General features: G+C 41.5%; 1 protein-coding gene across 14 annotated transcripts in view; it reads left to right on the top strand.

Annotated features, from left to right (window-relative positions):
- The window catches only part of LOC140205836 (monocarboxylate transporter 13), a 50008-nt gene extending 27633 nt beyond the window's left edge, over nt 1-22375 (top strand). For 7 of the 14 annotated variants that reach the window (XM_072273605.1, XM_072273608.1, XM_072273604.1 and 4 more), the window contains 4 exons: nt 2655-2921; nt 5149-5292; nt 11886-12662; nt 15931-22375. In XM_072273605.1, the coding sequence (XP_072129706.1) occupies nt 2660-2921; nt 5149-5292; nt 11886-12662; nt 15931-16133 (1386 nt within the window). In that variant the 5' untranslated portion in view covers nt 2655-2659 and the 3' untranslated portion in view covers nt 16134-22375. Of the gene's footprint in view, nt 1-1125; nt 1188-2332; nt 2479-2654; nt 2922-5148; nt 5293-11885; nt 12663-15930 lie in introns of those variants that run through there. The other 7 variants (XR_011887978.1, XR_011887979.1, XM_072273601.1 and 4 more) reach the window with 7 other exon arrangements.
- Nucleotides 22376-22844: the final 469 nt, after the last annotated feature.

Below are 22844 nucleotides of genomic sequence, written 5' to 3'. Positions count from 1 at the left end.
CCTCAGATATTTGCTTCCGATACTCTTGTATCCTGGGACTTAAAGCATAACTATGTAACAAATTCGCCTTTGAGGACTTGCATTTCTCACACACTGGGGACACCTCTGGGAATATTTTATGAATCCTTACTTTTGAGTAATGTAGTCTATGTAGGATTTTAAATTGTATTAAACAAAGCCTGGCATTGATGGAACAGGAGTTAACATACTCCAAAGCCTCATTCCATATAACCTCCTCTATCTCTGTACCCAACTCCTTTTCCCACTCTTTTATAATATTATCCACTGTTGTATGACACTTGTTTTGTATGGCATCATACAGATTGGCTATGATGTGTTCTGTCCCTAAATATGATCTTAAATGATTATCTAATTTATCAGGTTCTGCTGTCTCAAAACCAGAAAGATGTGATCTTATATAGTCTATTAGCTGGAGATACCTGAAAAAATTACTCTCTTGCAATCCAAATTTGAAACGCAAATTAGTCGGTCCTTTTTTCAAAGTAGGAATAAATTTCAAACAGAAGAGCGTGCATTCAAAGTCTTCCATTAAAGTGACAACTGAATCAGGTAAGGTGGCACTCTGAGTGCATGGGGAGCTGACTATTTAAAGGCACGAGCACTTGATATTTATCACAGGCTATGTTTGGGTTGATTTAAAGGGATGGAGCTTAATAAAGTTGTGACTGCCATAATTTGTATTACATTTGATGGGAGAGGGTAGTTGGGGGGGGAGGCGCGGGTAAATGCCCTTTAACCTTCTACCCACTGTACACCTTTTAATTCTTAAGTCCTGACACTTCATTAAGAAGCAAATGAATGAACAGTCATTTTTAGTTGTCAGATTTCTGGAAGGAGAGCTCTCGTTGCCAGTTTGGATTATTGATTACAAACTGGAGGAGGCCATTCAGCCCATCATGACCTTGTTGAGTAACCCTGTCAGCTCTGTTGTCTTATTTCTTTATTGCCGTGCCACCTGTTCTCTCTTGCATCCGTATTAACTCCCATTTGATTCTTTCTGCCCCTTGACTATACTCAAGAATAATTTGTAGTTGCCAATTAACTTACAAACCCACCATAGGAAAGAGGGAGCAAACTAGCACATATGGTAGTTCGTGCATCGTCGTCGATGAAGACCTCGACACCATTAGTCACTTTGAGACTGCTCGGGAGAGGGTGCTGCCAAGGTAAATAAACTGGTCAACTGCCTGTACTTTCTGTCCTTTGACTGTGATTTTGGATTCTGTGTACAGTGCATGAGGAGCTGGCTGGTGCATAACTTGGGTCTTTTTGATGTTGATGGTGAGTCCAAAGTTGTGACAAGCCGTGGAGAATTTGTCCATATTGACTTGCACTCTGGCTCCAAGCCAGTATACAGGGCACAGTTATCGGCAAAGAGGAAGTCTCTCAGAACAGTCTCCTTCACTTTGGTAACAGCTTGAAGTCTCCTCAGGTTGAAGAGCTTCCCATCCACTCTGTACTTGAGGCTGATTCCAGCATCACTGTCCTGGAAGGCATTGTTCAGCATGGCAGAAAACATCATGCTGAACAGTGTGGGTGCGAGCACACAGCCCTGTTTGACGCCATGGGTGACTGGGCTAGCACATATAAATAAATGAATCTCAACCTAAACTTAAAACTAACCTGTTTTACTCATTTTTACTCATTCTGATGGAGGGCCTTTGATTTGAAATTTTTGGCTCTTGTTTCTCTTTCCGCAAATGCTACCTGACCTCTCGGGTATTTCCAACGTAGTTTCAGTTTTTAGTTTGGATTTCGGTCACCTGCAGATTTTGTTTAGAATGTCAGTCACTGTTTCAGACTGATCTGAACAACAGTTCATCTGGAGATTACCTCAGGGAAAATTAAGTTATCATCTGCATGAACATCAGAAACCTGCAGGGGCTGAACATAAGCTCTGATGAAGAGTCTCTGACCTGAAACGTTGAGACTGTTTCTCTTTTCACTGATGCTGCCGAACCTGTCGGGCTTTTCTAGCATTTTCTGTATTTATTTCAGATCCTGCATTTCCAATGCTTTCTTTTTTTTTTCATTTACAATTGACACCTACCTGGGGATGATGGTGTATGTGAGGATGCCTTCAGTCTATTTGAAATGATCTATGAAGCCACTTTGCATCTCCCAGCTTCAGACAGCGCCATGCAGGGCTTTCAAAGCTGCTTGGCATTCCTTTAAAGAGGCTTCCTGGCGTGTAAACGCGGAAAATGCTAGGTCAGGGCACATCTGTGAGAAGGGCTTTTCCTTTCCCTCAGATGTGGCCTGACCTGTTCAGTACATACAGCCTTTTGTTTTGGATTAGGTGGCCAGGACCTGTACTTTGTTTTCTATCTGGCTTCTTAAAAACTATGGGCATGGTGACAAGGGAGCGTCCCCAGGGCAGGATTACTTAAAGTAACAGTGCTGTAGCAAAAGGTTTTGGACAGACCTAATGCAAATCCTCCAGTGTGGATTTACAAGGTGACAGCATTATTACTGGCATTGAAACTCCATGTCTGTATTTTTTTAACTGAAACAAAAGTAAAAAATCAGAAATGTGTTAATGTTATCCAGCACTTAAAATGAAAAATGTGTTGAGTCAATGCTCTATTTGCAGAACTAAGTGATGAGCTCACACTTTTTTTTATATGTAAAAGGTTCAATGGAAGCTTCAACATCAGAAGAACTTGGAGCTGCCAACTGCCCTATCAAGAAACAAAATAAAAGGGCTCGCGCTCCGAAATATGCAGACGGTGGCTACGGATGGGTAGTTTTAGCCTCGTGCTTCACTATCACTGGATTGACGTCCAGTTTCGTGAGGTCGTTCGGAATCTTTTTCCTTGATATCCAGAACTGCTTTGGCACACTCGCCTTTAAGGTCTCTTGGATCAGTGCAATCAATGTGGCGGTGTTTCATCTGAGCTGTAAGTATCAGTCGGTGACCTAGGTAGTTGTCAGAATCAGATTAATTATCATTGCCTTGTGTCGTGGAATTTATTGTCATGTGGCAGCAGTACAGTGCAATACATAAAGAATGCAATAAGACATATAAAAATTAAAAATAGTGCAAAAAGAGAGCAGAATACTGAGGTAGTGTTGATGGACTCTTCAGAAACCTGGTGGTGGAGGGGAAGAAGCTGCTCCTAAAGCGTTGAGTGTGTGTCTTCAGGCTCCTGTACCTTCTCCCTGATGGTAGCAGTGGGAAGAGGGCTTGTTGTCTCAGATGGTGAGGGTCTTTAATAATGGATACTGCTTTACTGAGTCAGTTCCTCTTGAATATGTCTTTGATTGTGGTGAGGGTTGTGCCCTTGGTGGGACTGGCTGTGTCTACAGCCCCCTGAGGACTCCTGTCCCTATCAGACTGTGATGTAACCTGTCAGAGTGCTCTCCACCGTACATCTGTGGAAATTTGCACAAGTTTGGTGACCTACCAAATCCCCTCCAACTCCTAAGGAAGTAGAGCCATTGGCATGCCTTCTCCATGATTGCAACAAAGTGTTAGGCCTAGGATAGATCCTCGATGATGTTGATGCATCCCCAGGAACTTGAAGCTTAATGTTGAGCTTCAAGTTGCGGTCCATAATGATGGATGCTGCCTCCCTGAGGCATCGCCTTTTGAAGGTGTCCCACGATGGGCCAGGCAGAGCCTATAACCTTCTGCAGTTTTAATGCTGCCTTCCCTCTGGGATGGAATTACTGTGAAAACAACATTAAAGTGTTTAGTGAGGAAAATATGGGCATTACAGTTCCGGGTTAATATCATTTGAATAAATATTCATACCTCGGACGTTTGACTAGTTTGGTTCATGAGCCAGCTGTGCTTTGCTAGTTCCTGGGTTTTGAAGTTCTTTGCAAGCTCAGTCAAACTCTCCAGTGTTATAAGATCTAGTCAGATGTTGAAGCATTGGATACCACTACTAGATTATTATCCCATTCCGATCTTTACCTAGGGAGAGTCAGGTTAGATTGTTGATGTTATTTTTTCCCACCATGTCAAAATGAATACTTTGTGCAAGGAAGTTTTGGATTTTTGTAACCGATCCAGCTACCAAATAGTTTTAAATGCAGTTTACAAAGCTCCTGAGGGCCAGTAAGCGGAGGCAAATTTCACAACCTGAAGCCCGTCCCATCTCATGGAACAACTGGGCTCGGTTTCCTCAGCCCTCCACATCCTGGGTGTGCAGGCAATTAACCTGATAGTGAGGCCTGGCCACAGGCCAAGTCCAGTATGATCCAGCCTAGTGGTTTTTATTATAGCTTTCATTTTTAAAAATTCTTACAACAGAGGAGGCCATTCAGTTCATCACGTCTGTGCCATCTCCCAGAGCAATCATCCCTTCAGTCCTATCCCCCCCACTTATTTTCTTCTGTAACTTGTTTTCAACACTCTATTGAGTAAAGGCTCAGTAACATAAGCCAATTTACCTATCGCTCATCGTTAGGATTTGGGAAGAAACTTGTGCACTCACAAGGAGAACGTGTACATTCTACTTTGGTAGAATGGAGCCATACTTCTAACCTTGCCTTCAAGTTGGTGCATTCCTTTCAGATGTGTTCAAAAACAGTACTTCTTTGCGCAGAGGATTGGGGGTGGGGGGCAGAGCAGGCAACATGACACTTTTACTGCTTGGGGCGTTGCAGTTCGGAGTTCAGTTCTGATGCCATCTGTAAGAAGTTTGTATGCCCTTCCCATGAGCGGGAACATTTCCTCCTGGCGCTCTGGTTTGTTCCCACAATTGAAAGGTATACAGCTTGATAGATTAATTGGGTCATGGTAAGTTGTCCTGTGATTAGGGTTAAATGAGTGGGTAGCTGGGTGACATGGCTTGGTGGGGCAGAAGAGCCTGTTCCACAGCATAAATAATCAAATCAGATAAGTGTTGTTTTTTAATACATTTTAGACATGTTCACAGTAGGAATGAGATTAGATTGAAACCAAAGCTGAGAAGTGTATTAGTGAAACCCCATGATTAAAGCAGCCTGTCATCTTCTGAAATAATTCATGTTTGCACTCCTGATTAATCCTCACCAACTCAGTTAAGTTAATCATCAGTAATTTTAAATTTCGTTCTTAATTTTAAACTAAAAGTTGTCTCACGGTTAGTTTGTGGAAAGCAATGCTACCTAACCATTTCTTTGTTGTTCCTGCAGCTCCATTAGCCAGCGTACTCAATCTCAAGCTGTCCCACAGAGTCATCACTATGATTGGTGGTATATTCTCCATGCTCGGGCTGTTTCTTGGATCCTTTGCCTTCAGTCTAAGCTGGATGTATATCACCATAGGTTTTCTCCTAGGTAATGGAATGAGTTAAACTTGCAGTAGTGGTTGTATGCATGAAGCTGATATTCAGATAACACTGTCATTTGAACTCTTTGGCACTCTGGGTTTATAACAAGCATAACTCTAGTAGGATTGTTTATCATATGTTGATGTAGTTGAATTTTATCTTCATCACTTTTTATCTTAATTTGTGGGGTGCATGTGTCACTGATTTGGCCAACATTTATCACCCATCTAAATGTCCTTGGAGCAGGGTGTAGTCAGCTCCCACCGTGAACTATTGCAACCATGTTGTGAAAGTGCTCCCACAGGCAGTATGAAGGAATCCCATGCATTCCATTTGGATACATTGTCAAGAGAGGTTGATGCAGGAGGCGTTGCCGGGTTGCTGAGGTGACACTGCAGATGAGGTGGAGGGAGTGTAATGTTGAGGCAGCACGACATAGGTTGTTTTTGTCCTGGATGGTGCTGAACTCGACGCTGTTGCCGCTGCATACATCCGGGCAAGGGGAGAGCATACCAGCAAACCACGGACTTGTGGGTGGTGGAAAAGCTGTGAGATACGAGGTGTGGATCATCTGCTGTGGGTTGCTCAGCCTCTCAGTTCCTCCTGCAACTGCCCAAGGGGGAATAATATGCCAGCATTCCCATTGAATTTGATGTGCTTGGACTGGCCTTTGTTGGAAGTGGGTTTTAACTGGCACCTGTTGTTGATAGTTGCATGCCACACCAGCCCATGTCTGAATGCCATTCAGATATTGTTGTATGTCATGTGGATGACTTAATTTTCTGGAGAGTTGTGAATGGAATTGCCTGAGTGTAATCGATTATCAGCTAACATAATTTTTACTGGAGGAAGGTCATTGGCAAAGGCACTTCCCTGAGGTGCTCCACAGCATAGTCCTGGGGCTGAGATGTCATCTTCTGCAAGTTTGATATGGGTACATTCCCCTCCCTCCACCTCCCCCCCTCCCAGAATAAATTCCCTCACCTCTCCTGAGTTCTTGATGTCACACCAAGTCAAGTGTTGCTTTGACGTCACTCTCATTGCATGCTTGTGATTTGGCTCTTTATATCTGAATTTGGACTGAAGTTGTAATAAAATTGGCAGCTGAATGATTCTGATAGATTCCAAACTAAGTATCTTTGAAGAGGTGATTGATGAGTGTGTACTATTTATTAACAATGTTGATGCTACTGATAACACTAACTTTCATTTGGCTGATAATCGCAAATGAAGCGATTGATTTGATTGTTCTGCTTTTTGGGAGCACGACTGTTCTGAACTCTATCAAGTAGATACCATTGTTAGATCTCTGTGGGAACGTTTTTGCTGGCGGTGTTCTTATTTCTGAAGCACCAAGTCTTCAGAACCACAAATGGCTGGACCTGTGCCCTTTGCTGTATCTATTATGGTTAGCATTTCTTAGTGCCAAATGGATGGAATCAGATTAGCGTCAGGTTACTTTTATAGTGTGGACTTCAAAGACTGCGAGAAATAGTTGATTCTGTATTACCATAAGACATAGGAGCAGGAGTAGGCCATTCAGCCCATCGTCTTCTCCACCATTCCATTATGGCTGATCCAGGATCCTACTCAACCCCGTACACCTGCCTTCTCGATAAGACCATAAAACAGAGGAGCAGAATTAGGCATGGAGAATCCACAAGGAACCCCTACCACCTCCCCACCTCCTCATGTTTAAATGCCCTCCATATTTATAACTGGGTGTGACTGGGTTGCCGTTCTTGGATTTTATTTGGAGAAATTGCCTGGATATAGGGTGCAAGTTAAATCAAGAGTTAAAATTGGCATGTTGCAAAGGTAATACTACGGTTGTTATGGGAGATTTCAACATGCAGGTAGACTGGGAAAAGCAGGTTGGTACTGGACCCCAAGAAAGGGAGTTTGTGGAGTGCCTCCGAGATGGATTCTTAGAGCAACTTGTACTGGAGCCTACCAGGGAGAAGGCAATTCTGGATTTAGTGTTGTGTAATGAACCGGATTTGATAAGGGAACTCGAGGTAAAGGAGTCATTAGGAGGTAGTGACCATAATATGATAAGTTTTAAACTACAATTTGAGAGGGAGAAGGGAAAATCGGAAGTGTCAGTATTATAGTTGAACAGAGGGGACTATAGAACCATGAGGGAGGAGCTGCCCAAAGTTGTCTGGAAAGATACCCTAGCAGGGATGAGAGTGGAACAACATCGGCAGGTATTTCTGGGAATAATACAGAAGCTGAAAGATCAGTTCATTCCAAAGAGGAAGAAAGATTCTAAGGGGAGTAAGGGGTGACTGTGGCTGACAAGGGAAGTCAAGGATAGTGTAAAAATGAAAGAGAAGAAGTATAACTTAGCAAAGATGTGCGGGAAGCCAGAGGATTGGGAAACTTTTAAAGAGCAACAGAGGATAACTAAAAAGGCAATACGGGGAGAAAAGATGAGATATGAAGGCAAGCTAGCCAAGAATGTAAAGGAGGATGGTAAAAGCTTCTTTAGGTATGTGAAGAGGAAAAAATTAGTTAAGACCAAAGTTGGGCCCTTGAAGACACAAACGGGTGAATTTATTATGGGGAACAAGGAAATAGCAGACGAGTTGAACAGGTACTTTGGATCTGTCTTCACTAGGGAAGATGAACAATCTCCCAAATGTAATAGTGGCCAGAGGACCAAGGGTAACAGAGGAACTGAAGGAAATTCACATTAGGCAGAAAATGATGTTGGGTAGACTGATGGGATTGAAGGCTGATAAATCCCCGGGGCCTGATGGTCTGTACCCCAGGGTACTTAAGGAGGTGACTCTAGAAATCGTGGATGCATTGGTAATTATTTTCCAATGTTCTGTAGATTCAGGATCAGTTCCTGAGGACAAGAGGGTTGCTAATGTTATCCCACTTTTTAAGAAAGAAGGGAGAGAGAAAACAGGGAATTATAGATCAGTTAGCCTGACATCAGTGATGGGGAAGATGCTGGAGTCAATTATAAAGGATGAAATAGCGGCACATTTGGATAGCAGTAACAGGATCAGTCAGAGTCAGCATGGATTTACGAAGGGGAAATCATGCTTGACTAATCTTCTGGAATTTTTATGAAAATGGACAAGGGAGAGCCAGTGGATGTAGTGTACCTGGACTTTCAGAAAGCCTTTGATAAGGTCCCACGTAGGAGATTAGTGGGCAAAATTAGAGCACATGGTATCGGAGGTAGGGTACTGACATGGATCGTAAATTGGTTGGCAGACAGGAAACAAAGAGCAGGGATGAACGGGTCCATTTCTGAATGGCAGGCGGTGATTAGTGGGGTACTGCAAGGCTCGATGCTGGGACCACAGCTATTTACAATATAAATTAATGATTTGGATGAAGGGATTAAAAGTAACATTAGTAAATTTGCAGATGGCACAAAGCTGGGTGGCAGTGTGAAATGTGCGGAGGATGTTGAGATAATACGAGATGACTTGGACAGGTTGGGTGAGTGGGCAGATGCATGGCAGATGCAATTTAATGTGGATAAATGTGAGGTTATCCACTTTGGTGGCAAGAACAGGAAGGCAGATTACTATTTGAATGGTGTCAAGTTAGGAAAAAGGGAAGTACAACGAGATCTTGGTGTCCTTGTTCATCATTTATATTAAGCAGGAAATGGTGTTGCATAGACTGTTGGGTCTGAAGGCTGATCAGTCCCTGGGACCTGATGGTCTGCATCCCAGGGTACTTAAGGAGGTGGCTTTAGAAATCGTGGACGCATTGGTAATCATTTTCCAATGTTCTATAGATTCAGGATCAGTTCCTGTGGATTGGAGGGTGGCTAATGTTGTCCCTCTCTTCAAGAAGGGAGGAAGAGAGAAAACAGGGAATTATAGACTGGTTAGCCTGATGTCAGTGGTGGGAAAGATGCTGGAGTCAATTATAAAAGATGAAATTATGACACATCTGGATAGCAGTAACAGGATCGGTCTGAGTCAGCATGGATTTACGAAGGGGACATCGTGCTTGCCTAATCTTCTGGAATTTTTTGAGGATGTAACTATGAAAATGGACAAGGGAGAGCCAGTGGATGTAGTGTATCTGGACTTTCAGAAAGCCTTTGATAAAGTCCCACATAGGAGATTAGTGGGCAAAATTACGGCACATGGTATTGGGGGCAGAGTACTGACATGGATTGAAAATTGGCTGGCTGACAGAAAACAAAGAGTAGCGATTAGTGGGTCCTTTTCGGAATGGCAGGCAGTGACCAGTGGGGTACTGCAGCTGTTTACAATATATATTAATGATTTAGATGAGAGAATTAAAAGTAACATTAGCAAATTTGCCAATGACACAAAGCTTGGTGGCAGTGTGAAATGTGAGGAGGATGTTATGAGAATGCAGGGTGACTGTGGACAGGCTGGGTGAGTGGGCAGATGCATGGCAGATGCAGTTTAATGTGGATAAGTGTGAGTTTATCCACTTTGGTGGTAAGAACAGGAAGGCAGATTATTATCTAAATGGAGTCAAGTTAGGAAGAAGGGAAGTACAATGAGATCTGGGTGTTCTTGTACATCAGTCACTGAAAGCAAGCATGCAAGTACAGCAGGCAGTGAAGAAAGCTAATGGCATGCTGGCCTTCATAACAAGGGGAATTGAGTATAAGAGCAAAGAGGTCCTTCTGCAGCTCTACAGGGTCATGATGAGACTACACCTGGAGTACTGTGTGCAGTCTTGGTCTCCAAATTTGAGGATTCTTGCTATCGAGGGAGTGCAGCATAGGTTCACAAGGTTAATTCCTGGGATGGCAGGACAGTCATATGTCGAAAGATTGGAGGGACTGGGCTTGTATATACTGGAATTTAGAAGGATGAGAGGGGATCTAATTGAAACATATAAAATTATTAAGGGATTGGACAGGCTAGAGGCAGGAAACATGTTCCCGATGTTGGGGGAGTCCAGAACCAGAGGCCACAATTTGAGAATAAGGGGTAGACAATTTAGAATGGAGTTGAGGAAAAACTTTTTCACCCAGAGAGTTGTGGATCTGTGGAATGCTCTGCCCCAGAAGGCAGTGGAGGCCAATTCTCTGGATGCTTTCAAGTAAGAGTTAGATAGAGCCCTTAATGATAGTGGAGTCAAGGGATATGGGGAGAAGGCAGGAATGGGGTACTGATTGTGGATGATCAGCCATGATCACAGTGAATGGCGGTGCTGGCTCGAAGGGCCAAATGGCCTACTCCTGCACCTATTGTCTATCGTCTGTTGGCTTTTTATAAAATTCTGCTTTAGCAGTTTAGCAGAAATTTATAGTCTTGTGTTGCAGGGTCAAGAGAGTGGAGCATTATGTTGGGTACTCTTGCTGTTCATTAAACCAAGAGTAGTCTGGCTTGATTGTTATAGTGATGTAAGGCACATATTGAGCCTTGTTTTTACAGATTGTGCTGGAATACAGTGCTGCTATTGATGGTTCACAGTGCCTCATGGATGCTAAGTTTCGATCTGCTCTATTTAGAATGGCGATAATGCCAGGTAGAGTCAAGGCAGAATTTTATTCCCATGGGATCATGCAGTGATCTTCACCATCAGTACTGTCATGGGCAGATGCACCTGGGGCACATAGATTATTGAGGCTTTTGCCTAAAATTGGCCCCTTCTCTGCACACCCAGTCTGGTAGCTATGGGCTTTATGTCCAAGTGTCATCAGATCCTAATTAAGCAGGAAATACTTTGCAAGCTGATGGTTATTGACACACAGTGACATTTAATCCTACAACTAAATGTCACTTCATTTTAGAGACATCTAAGCAGACACTTAAATAGACAAGGCACTGAAGGATATGGAACTAGTACAGGCAATAGAATTAGTGTAGATAGACAGAAAGGTAGCTGTGGATGTAATGTAGCGGGGTGTCGGATCAGTTCTGTGTTGTACAACTCTGTGATATAGTTCTTAACAGTAGTTGTAATTCTGATATTGAGATGTAAATCTAGTTTGGGGGGGAGGAGTTGAGGCTTCTCGGTCTTGTGAGGTTGTCACTAATGATGACTTTATAGGAAATGTATTAAAACAATAAATTGTATGGGCAAGTTAAATCTGCAACACTCCTTTACATTAACTATTTACAGTCTGGACTTTGAATCCAGTGATCCAACTCTATATCTTGGCGGGACCTCACTGCTTTGGGGTGGCACAATAGCATAACAGTTAGCTTAACGTGATTCCAGCCAATGACCTGGGGTTCAATTCTACCACTGACTATAAGGAGTCTATACATTCTCCCTGTGAATGTCCAGGTTTCCTCCAGGTGCTCCAGTTTCCTCCCATATTCCAAAGAAGTGTGGTTAGTAGGTTCATTGGTTACCAGAGTGCAGTTGGGCAGCATGGGCTTGTTGGGCTGGAAGGGTCTGTTACCGTATTGTATCTCTAACTAAAATTAATTTTGGGATATGTGACCAAACCAGAGGTGACCTTGTGTAGGTCTGTCAGAAACCTGACCAGCCCATGTGAAGACTGAGACAAAATTGTGGAAACTGATATTGTAGGATCTTTCAGGGTTTCTGAGCATAATGTTATATATTTTTGGTTACTGTGAATTTCTTGACTTGTCAATTTGTATTTTTTTAAATTTCCTTTAGGGTTGGGGAATGGACTTGCTTGGATATCCTCTGTAAGTTTGGTCAATCAGTACTTCACAGACCGGAGGCCGTTAGCAAATGCCTTGTCCAGTGCTGGAGACAGCATCTTCCTCTTCATCGTCACACCGTTCTACCAGTGGCTTATCAACACCATGTCCTGGCAACAAACACTGATGATCATTGGGGGAATCCACCTGAACATCTGTGTCTGTGGAGCTCTAATGAGGCCCTTACAGAGGCGATGTCAGAAACCTGCACCATTATTTACCATTAATCTCAGAAAAGATTCATGTTGTTCGTCTGCTTATTTTAAAGACCTGGCTTGTCTGAAGGAGCCAAAGTTAATTTATTTGACCTTTTTTGGGCTTTTCTCTGTGATGGGCCTATTGGTTCCTACAATCTATTTAGTTCCTCATGCCCAAAGTATTGGGATTGAGGATTTCAAAGCAGCTTTTTTGATGTCTTACTGGTCAGCTTCTGACCTCGTTGGAAGAGTTGGATGCGGTTGGTTTGCCAATATGCGGCTTTTGACATCAGTCCGCCTTACAATAATAGTGACTACTATTTTAAGTATACTTACATTGTTTTTCCCATTAGCTAAGAATTATGCCTCACTCATTGTCTTCAGTTGTGGATGTGGATTCTTCGTTGGGACTACTATGGCTCTTCTCGTCACACTAATAACTGATCTGGTGGGAGTTAAGAATCTGAGCAATGCACTAGGAATACTTATGTTCTTCCGGAGTATTGGATGCCTTGTAGGACCACCCCTGGCAGGTAATGTTCTTTAATATCTGCTTTTAGTTTCCATTAGTTCTGTATCTGCAATGATAGGTGCTAAATGTCTGGGGGGGGGGGTTATTGTTGTTTTAAGAAGGATTTTTATTGTCTTGCCTTACACATCAGCGCTGTTTCATTATCTTCTTTTGCTATTGATACTGCGGCTGCTGTAGATGCATTGGTGATTGAAATTGTACAGTCACTTTGTATGCAGGTAACCTGTCTTCCATAGAAGTTAGTTGTCACCTGACCATATAGAATCATAGTGCACTACAACAGAAGCAGGCCTGTCAGCCCATCTAGACCATGCCAACTTGTTATTCTGCCTAGACCCATTGACCTATACCTAGACCACAGTCCTCCATACCCCTTCCATCCGTTGATTTAAGCAAAAATATCTTAAACTTGGCAATCAAACCCTCATCTACCACTTCTGCTGGCAGCTTGTTCTATACTCATAATTTTGTATAACTCTATCAAATCTCCCCTCATTTTGAGAAATTAGTTCAGAAAATGCTTGATTGGTGAATACTGTTGCCATTCATTTAATTTGATTGTCAATGTTACTCATTGATATGTATTACACCATATGTGATTGGCTTTTGATTGCTGGGGGAAGATGTTTGTTGTCTTAATTGACAAGAAGAGAATTTTTAAGAAAATCATTGGATTAGATTGGATTGGAACATGGTGAGACATGCTATGGGTGGCCCAAAAATGACTGATGTGGCCTGTTTGTCAAAGTCTCACATACTTAACCCAAAACTATAGTTTAATATATCCGATTTCCAGTTAGTGTGTGAAAAAAAAAGTTAGAACTATATTTGGCATTTCTAAGATCCTTTTGAATTATGAACCTGGTAAATTGTTTTGCATTTGCAAATTGGAAGCATTGATGAAAAAGACGAGATGTTGTGTAAAATATTTCCACTTTTTAAAAAGAAATGCTTTTGATATCATGCTCATGATTCAACAGCAAATTGTCACCAATGTAGCCAGAACGAACGTTGAAAACTAGTGTTACCATATTCTAGTTGGAAAACTACTCTTTCACAGGTACAGAACATTTTGTTACTCACCCTCCTGACCTTAATTGAAAATTTACTGATAAGGGGATTTCCCTAAACATTTTTCATTCCCAGATGCTGCATAATATTCTTGTAGGTTTAACAGAATGAAATCTTTAGAATTATCAGATTGTCAAAATTCATTTTTCAGTTGAAGTTGCGTAATCAGAAATTGCCATTCTATTTATCTTTATTAACAAAAGCTGTTAAGTTTCAATATCTAGTGAGCATGCATTGGGAATTGGATGTAATATCCGCAGTTGTTTATATTTTTATAATATTGAAGATGATCTGCTGTGTTTGAGATATTTACCCTGTATCAAGAACTGATTAGGCGGTCCAAAAACGCATAGAAAATAAAACCGGAAACTGATGGGATAAAATTCTAACTTCCCCAGAGCTAGTCAGGGTGTTAAACTTTCTGAACACAATTATCAACATCTTATTTATCTGAATTGAATTTTAGAAAAGAAATTTTACAGATGCTTTACTTGAATGAAAGTGATATATAAACACATTATTGAAATATGAAGTAGCATTAATACAGCTTGTCTGGGGTTTTTGTGCATTCCAGCATAAACGGTTTATGGAATGGAATCCTCATACATGCAACACAACAGTCCATATCAACAGTTAAATCTTCTTTTAATGAGGCACATCAACATGGGACCTACATTGCCAAATTTGCCCTCTGTTCCAAGCACCAACCTTCCTTTCAGAGCCGTAAAGACCAGCTGTCAGACAGAAACTCTGTCTGAATGGGGAATTTCTGAACTTTTAGTGTTCTGTAGATGAAGAATTTTAGTACAACTGCTCATCGCTTCATGAAACGGTCATTGTGGACACTGTATCCTAAATTTAAGATTGGCGTTTGAGCAGTTAATATATCAAAAGGTGCCTGGCTTTCTTGGGACAGAAGACGTTTACAGAATACTTTAACCCATTCAGTTTGTTCATTGCACGTCACAGGTACTGTTGCCAAAAACCACTTAACCTGGATCCTTGTATACATGAAATAAAACTTGAATATCTAGAATTGTACTTGGGAGTAAATCTGCACTGACGCAACCACAGATCTATTTTGTCTGACCTGCTGTGCGTTTCCAGTGTTTTTGTATACTTATCAGAAGAGCAACTCATTATAGACTTCTGTCTCCTATAATGGACAGTGGGCTTGAAATCCCTTCAGCATTTTATCACAAATCCCATGACATAAGAGCCAAAGCAAATTTACATCTTTTCCATGCCTAGTTTTGAAGTGAAATTTCTGGATGTATACCACACACAAAAATTTAGTCAGCACTAGAACTTTGTTGACTCACCCTCTAGAACAGCAGCTCCCTACTTTGCTTAACGGTAATAGTCCATGGCATAAAAAAGTTTGAGCATCCCTGCTTTAGAACCTCTCTTCTAACTTCTATTCCACCTCAGCATATGGATGCAGCTTTCAAGAAGGTGAGGTAGTGGCTTTATTTCATTAGAAGTTTGAGGAGACTTGGTATGTCACCTAAAACACTCGCAAATTTCTACAGATGTACCATGGAGAGCATTCTAATTGGCTGGATCATTGTCTGGTTTGGGGATGGGGCTACTGCACAGGATCGAAGTAAGTTGCAGGGAGTTGTAAAATTAGGCAGCTCCATCGTGAGCACTAGCCTCCGTAGTTTCCAAGACATCTTCAAGGAGCGGTGCCTCAGAAAGGCAGTGTCCATTATTAAGGACCTCCACCACTCGGGACGTGCCCTCCTTCTTACTGTAATTCAGTTTTTTCCCTCTATTATTATGTATTACATTGTACTACAGCCACAACGTTAAACAGATTTCACAACATATGCCAGTGACACTAAATCTGATTCTGACCTCTACTTTTTAAGATCCATATTTAGAATCTGCCTCTTTGAGAATGCTTTCCATCATCTGTATGATGTCTCACTACGAGAGACAAATATTTCTGACATTTCACTTGACAGTCGCCTTAGGGGGCTTTTGTTTGTTAAAGCCACTATTATTGCTTTTAAATGTTGCAGTAATGTCATAAGTGAGAGCTGTTAGAATGAGAGTTTAAAGAGAAAAAAGGGATTTAACAGATTTACTGCCACAAGGTATTTAACAGAATTGATGACTATTAATTTCCTCTTGTATCCAGACAAAGCACAAAACTAGCTTATTTTGGACTGCTGTTCACTCTTCTGTTGCAGGGTTAGTGGTGGACTGGACTAAAGATTACAGCACTGGGTTCTTGCTTGCTGGAGGAGGGATGTTGATTGCAAGTTGCTTTCTCATCCCAGTTGACAACCTCTTGACTTGTGGGCAGCATTCTGTTCGAGGCTCAGAAAAGGAGATGGAAAGTTTTAATTCTCAAGACCAGTCTCAGGAAGGAACAGAAAATGAAGCTGGATAATGACAGAATGGAGATTTGGAGCCAATGTCTGAATGAAGGTCAAAGTTATGTTTAGATATCCCCTTTACGGTGAATATTCCTTTGGGAAATCAATTTCTATTGTAGCTCTGTGGGCAATGCATCTGCACACAAGTTTGAAGGTTCCATGAAATGTATTGAAACTCAGATCAACAGATTACCATGGGCTTTCAGTAAGTGCTTTACACATAATGAAAGATTAATTGTTTGATAGTTTCAATAAAGCAATTTTATTTTGTGGGGAGAAAAATTTTTCATTCCTCCTGAAAAGAATAGGTATATGTATTTAAATAGACAATTTGTCCTATATTCTAGTTGCTGTTATTTTAGCTCTACAAAATATTTTGCATGCCAGGAGAGTTTGTATCTTCCAAATAACATTTGGTTTATTACCTTGTGAAGCTATTTGTACTTATTGAAAACCTTGTTGTTGTTTTATGTTTATATACTTATTCACAGATACATTCTGATGTGCTGTTTATTTCATGTGCAGTAATAGCTGCCACCTGTATTTCACATCTTTTTTTTAATTCTTTAATTCCTCTCATTAATCTGTCAATAAGAAGGTTCTATACACATCCAATCACCTTAATAATTCTGGCCGCTCCCTATCTGACAGATTCCCTGAACTGGAGTTGTAGATCCTACCTCCACCCTCTCTATCACTTTTCACTTTAGCTATTCTGATGCAGGGTCATTGAAACATTGTCTCCATAGGTGCTACCTGACCTGCTGTGAGTGTTCCCAATATTTTCCATTTTGATCTTGCACTTGAAGCATCTGCAGATTTTTTTTTTCTTTTTGAATGTCAGTCTTTTTGTTTTTGCAGAGCCAAATGAAGAGCAGTTCATTTGGAAGAGTTCCCTCAGGCAAACTAAGATGACCACCTGCATGAAACTCAAAATGCTACAGATGGCCCAAATTCACGTGGTCTCTTACTTGAAACGTTAACACTGTCTCAACACTACAGATGTTTAACCGCTACATCCTCATTTGTAGGGGTCTTGTTGCCTGATAGATCATGAGGTCACAGACCAGTACAGCATCGAATCACACTCTTCAGCCCTTCAACCACATTACTCATCTAGCTAGTCGTAATTTTCTGTGTTTGGCCCCAATCCCTCTAAGCTTCTTCCCTCTCTGTACCTATCCAAGTGCTTCTTAAATGATACTGTTGTACCAGTCTCAATAACTTCCTCTGACAGCTCACTCCATGGACTTGCCACCCTCTCAGTGGAAAGAGTTGCCCCTCAGGTTCCTTTAAATCTTGCTCCTCTTGGCCTGAATCCACTTTTGGGCTCTCATACCCTGGGGAAAGGCATTTCCTGCCCAACTTATTTATGCCTCTCGTACTATTAAAGATGTCATTAAGGTTCCTATGTTCCAAAGAATAAAGATCTTGCCTGGCCAACTCCTCCCTATAATTCAGGTTCTTTTGCCCCAGCGCCATTCTTGTAAGTCTTTTCTACATTGTTTGCTATAACATGGTGATGAAGCCTATACACAGTACTCCAGAGCAGCCTCATCATTCACTCGTACAATTGCAACATCATGTCCCAATACCCAATCTCAGTGCCCTGATTGATAAAGGCGTACACCTTTTTTAACATGTTTCTTCTAATCCATTACTAATTCTAAATAGTTACTCTAAAGCAGTGCATTGTCAGTGATGTTCAAAGTTAGCCCAGCACATATTCACTGCAGACTCCTCCCATGCTGTCACAACGGGAAGAGTCATAGTTGTACGAATGGAGAAAGGCCCTTCAGTCCATCTGTTTCCATGCTGAACAAGGTGGAAACAATTTATTTCCCAGCCCTCGACTCTCAGCCTTCTCTTGTCGCCCACACAGCTGTTCACATGCTATATGTATCTAGCTAATGTACATAGAAACAGAGAAAACCTACAGCACAATACAGGCCCTTCGGCCCACAAAGCTGTGCCAAACATGTCCCTGCCTGTGAAATTACCGAGGGTTACCCATAGCCCTCTATTTTTCTGAGTTCCATATACTTGTCCAGAAGTCTCTTAAAAGACCCTGTCGTATCCACCTCCACCACCGTCACCGGCAGCCCATTCCACGCACTCACCACTCTCTGCATAAAAAAAACTTACCCCTGATATCTCCTCTGTATGTACTTCCAAGCACCTTAAAACTATGCCTTCCCATGCTAGGCATTTCAGCCCTGGGAAAAAGCCTCTGACTATCCACACGATCAATGCCTCTCATCATCCCGTACACCTCTATCAGGTAACCTCTCATCCTCCATCACTGCAAGGAAAAAAGGCCGGGTTCACTCAACCTATTCTCATAAGGCATGCTCCCCAATCCAGGCAACATCCTTGTAAATCTCCTCTGCACCTTTTCTATAGTTACCACATCCTTCCTATAGTGAGGTGACCAGAACTGAGCACAGTACTCCAAATGGGGTCTGACCAGGGTCCAATATAGCTGCAACATTACCTAAACTCAATCCCACGATTGGTGGAGGCCAATGCACCTTATGCTTTTTTAACCACAGAGTCAACCTGGGCAGCAGCTTTGAGTGTCCTGTGAACTTGGACCCCAAGATCCCTCTGATCCTCCACACTGCCGAGAGCCTTACCATTAATATTATATTCTGTCATCATATTTGACCTACCAAAATGAACCACCTCACTCTTATCTGGGTTGAACTCCATCTGCCACATCTCAGGCCATTTTTGCATCCTATCAATGTCCCTCTGTAACCTCTGACAGCCCTCCACATGATCCACAACACCTCCAACGTTTGTGTCATCAGCAAATTTACTAACCCATCCCTCCACTTCTTCATCCAGGTCATTTATAAAAATCACGAAGAGTTGGGGTCCCAGAACAGATCCCTGAGGCACACCACTGGTGACCGACCTCCATGCAGAATATGACCCATCTACAACCATGCTTTGCCTTCTGTGGGCAAGCCAGTTCTGGATCCACAAAGCAATCCATGCCTCCTTACTTTCTCAATAAGCCTTGCATGGGGGACCTTGTCAAATGCCTTGCTGAAATTACTAGATTAAGAGATTACTAGACAGGTATATGGAGGAATTTAAGGTGGGAGGTTATATGGGAGGCAGGGTTTGAGGGTCGGCACAACATCGTGGGCTGAAGGGCCTGTACTGTGCTGTACTATTCTATGTCCGAAATCCATTTACACTACATCTACTGCCCTTCGTTCATCAATGTGTTTAGTACCGGTCTCAATCACTTTCCCTGGCAGCTATTTCCATATCTACCACCCATTGTGCAAAAGAAATAAAAATTACCCCTCCAAGTGCTTTCGATTCCCAATCTTGGAAAATAGTCTCCTCATCCTATTAGTGTCACTCATGCTTTTGTATCCTTCCTGTGATATCAGCCCTCAGAATCACACACTCCAAAGAGTAAAGGCCCAGTCTGTCTTGCCTTTCCCTGTAGCTCAGTCCCTCAAGTTCGAGATATAAGCTGCTTCTCCAAGGTGCATCCAGCAGGAGGCTGATGCCCTGATTTTTGTATCTGAATATAATGCCATAACCTCAAGACTTTGTCAGCGCAGTTACTTGTAACAGTCACATCAGGTAGAGTAGTGTTACATGCACACACACTCCTCTCAGGGCCTGACAGGGCAACTGAGCAACATCTTTACACAGAGCATTCTTGGGTAGTGTTTCAGGATGTAACAAAGGAACATCTCTGTTGATATACTGTAAATGGGAAATACATCGTGCTGCAATTTAGTTTATAAACCTTTTACCCAATAAGCCTGCATAATATTTACACAGTAACTAGCCTGACTTTTCTAATCAGCAAACCTCCCGAAGGATGGAATTTTGATAAGAAAAAACAAAATCTATATCTTATTAGCAAGCGCATGATTACAGAAAAACCAAGACAAGCCTCTTACAGAAAAAAAATAGGTATTAATGATTGTAAGTCCTGGGTTATATTTCAGAATCAGGTTTAATATCACCGGCATATCTCATGAAATTTATTAACTTAGTGGCAGCAGTAGAATGCATGACATGATAATATAGAAAAAAATAAATCAATTACAGTAGGCATATATGTATGTTAAATAGCTAAATTAAAAATAGTGTAAAAACAGAACTAGTTTTTTAAAAACTTCTACATAGTTAGACCTGAGCCAAATAGTTTGGCCCTTCAGTTCCTTGACTCTGCTGTCAGATCAAGTTGTTTCTGAGGCAAGAAAAGGAGACAGTAAGGTTCCTCTGAATCAGAATCAGAAGTTTTATTATCACTGACATAAGTCATGAAATCTGTTGTTTTGTGGCAGCAATACAGTGCAATTCATAAAATATTTTAAACATTAAATAGGTAGTGCAAAAATAGCGAGGTCACTTTCATGGGATCATTGTCTATTCGGAAACATTAATGGTAGAGGGGAAGGAACAAACTGTTACTAAAATGTTGATTGTGTGTTTTCAGCCTCTTGCACCTCATCTTTGATCGTAGTGATGAGAAGAGGACATCTCCTGGCTGGTAGGGGTTAGGCGTCACCTTTTGAAGATGTTTCCGATATTGAGCAGGTTTCTACAAGTCAAAGGAGATAAAGGGGCATTTAGACTAAAATTTTTGTTTTTGTCCTAATTTTAAGGAAGATGCTATATATTTTGGTTAATGTATAACTAGATTTCATTTGTACATTATATGTCATTAGAGTCATAGAATACTACATCACAGAAACAGGCCCTTCAGCCCATTTCACGTGTGACGGACCATTAATCTGTCCAATCCCATCCACCTGCACCCAGACCATAGCCCTCCATACCCTTCTCATCTATGTACCTAGCCGAATTTATCTTAAATGTTGAAATCGACCTCACGTCTACCACTTGTGCTGGCAGCTCATTCCACGCTCTGACAATTTTCAGAGTGAAGCAGTTACCTGTTGTGTTCCCCTTAAACATTTCACCTTTCATCCTTAACCCATGACCTCCAGTTGAGTTCTTACCCAGCCTCAGGTGAAAAAGCCTGCCTGCATTTACCTATCCCCACCCCTCATAATTTTGTATACCTGTACCTCTATCAAATCTCCCCTCAATCTTCTATGTTCCAGGGAATAAAGTCCTAACTATTCAACTTTTCCCTTTAACTCAGGTCCTCAAGTCCTGGCAACATCCTTGTAAATTTTCTCTGTGCTCTTTCAATCTTATCTACATCTTTCTGATAGGTAGTTGACCAAACTGCAGACAATACTCCAAGTTAGGTCTCACTAAAGTCTTATACAATTTCAACAGATCATCTCACTCCTGTATTCAATGCAATGATTAATGAAAGCCAATGTGCGAAAAGTTTATTTTTATGATCTTATCTACCTGTGACAATTAGCTGATTAACTTACATATATTTTAGTCATAGAAGGATTTGAAGTATTTTAAAGGAATTTTTAACATTCTCCAATCATGAAGAGAAGAGTGTGCAGGGGATGGAATAAAATAGCTTCATTTCTAGCCAATTGGCTATTTTACTCATTTAGCTTTTAACCATGAATCAGATTTCCACTGGACAAGCGAAAACCTCAATTGTCAATACTAGTAAGGACCTCTAGAGTAGAGTTCAAGGTGAACATTCATTGGTGTCATCAAAAGGGGCAGGAACATCCCTCTAGGACCAATACAAGAGCAGCATAGGCTTGTGTTTCTCCTTCCTCCATCCTGCCAGCAAACCCCTCACACGAGACACGACACCCATTGTGGAATGCTTGTGTTGCTGGCAGATAACTGGTGCCCACTTTTCATCTTCCCCTGCTGGACGGGTGTCATTTTCTGTCAGAAGCTGCAAGGCTTTGATGAAACCAGACAGTTTAAAAACCTGTTAGGTAGCTAACCTGCACACCTCGAAGATTGTTGTTTCTTTTCTCTCTCTTACAATGGGTCAAAATTGGCCCTCATGGTATCAAAGCTCAGACGACACCACTTGCACATTGGGATACATGCCAAGTAGCAACAGGCAAAGATTCAATTTATTTTCCTGTGTTTCAGTCATTTGTTATTAAAGTGGATATGATATAAACGAATCTGAGTCAAATGTTGTAAGCCTTGTGTCTGACTCCTTGAATGACTGATGGATGAGCTGTCCATGTTCACTTTGTACACGGCACTGAGAACAGTCTGTCTAAGTGCATCCTCCTGAAAAGACATTTGCTGTTTTCAGTACAAATGGTTGCCTCTGCTGAAAGCCTGTGACAGATAGCAAACGCCCGCTCCCAGGATCTAAGATGTTTAGGTTTTAAACCTAACAAAAATACTGAGATCTCCAGTGATATACAGTAGAGAAAAATGACACTGTTAGCACTTCCCTCAGACTTTGAACCAAAGAATTAATTAAGAATACCAAGTTTTATTTTGAGTTTACTTGATGTTAAAATTAACAGTTATGAAGACCACATCCTTTCCATATTTCCAGTTTTAGTCCAGCTCTCATTGCCATGCCTTCATTGCTTTTGCACCAGTTATACTGTGTTACAGTGTTGGATACCGTGCACAGGAGCTGCCATCTATCTGAAACAGCCTGAAGTAATCTGGTACACACCTCGCTGTTAATCCAGTTAATCACTGAAATAGGGAAGAAAATCCACTCACTCAAGCACAATGTGGTGATTGAAGATATTTCATAAAGGATTTTGATAAATATGGGTAGAAGGTACACATGTCAAGATTGCTTTGATGCTAAG

Source organism: Mobula birostris, chromosome 12 (genome assembly GCF_030028105.1).
Source record: "Mobula birostris isolate sMobBir1 chromosome 12, sMobBir1.hap1, whole genome shotgun sequence".
NCBI classification, from domain to species: Eukaryota; Metazoa; Chordata; class Chondrichthyes; order Myliobatiformes; family Myliobatidae; genus Mobula; species Mobula birostris.
This window is presented reverse-complemented; position numbering and strand designations above follow the sequence as displayed.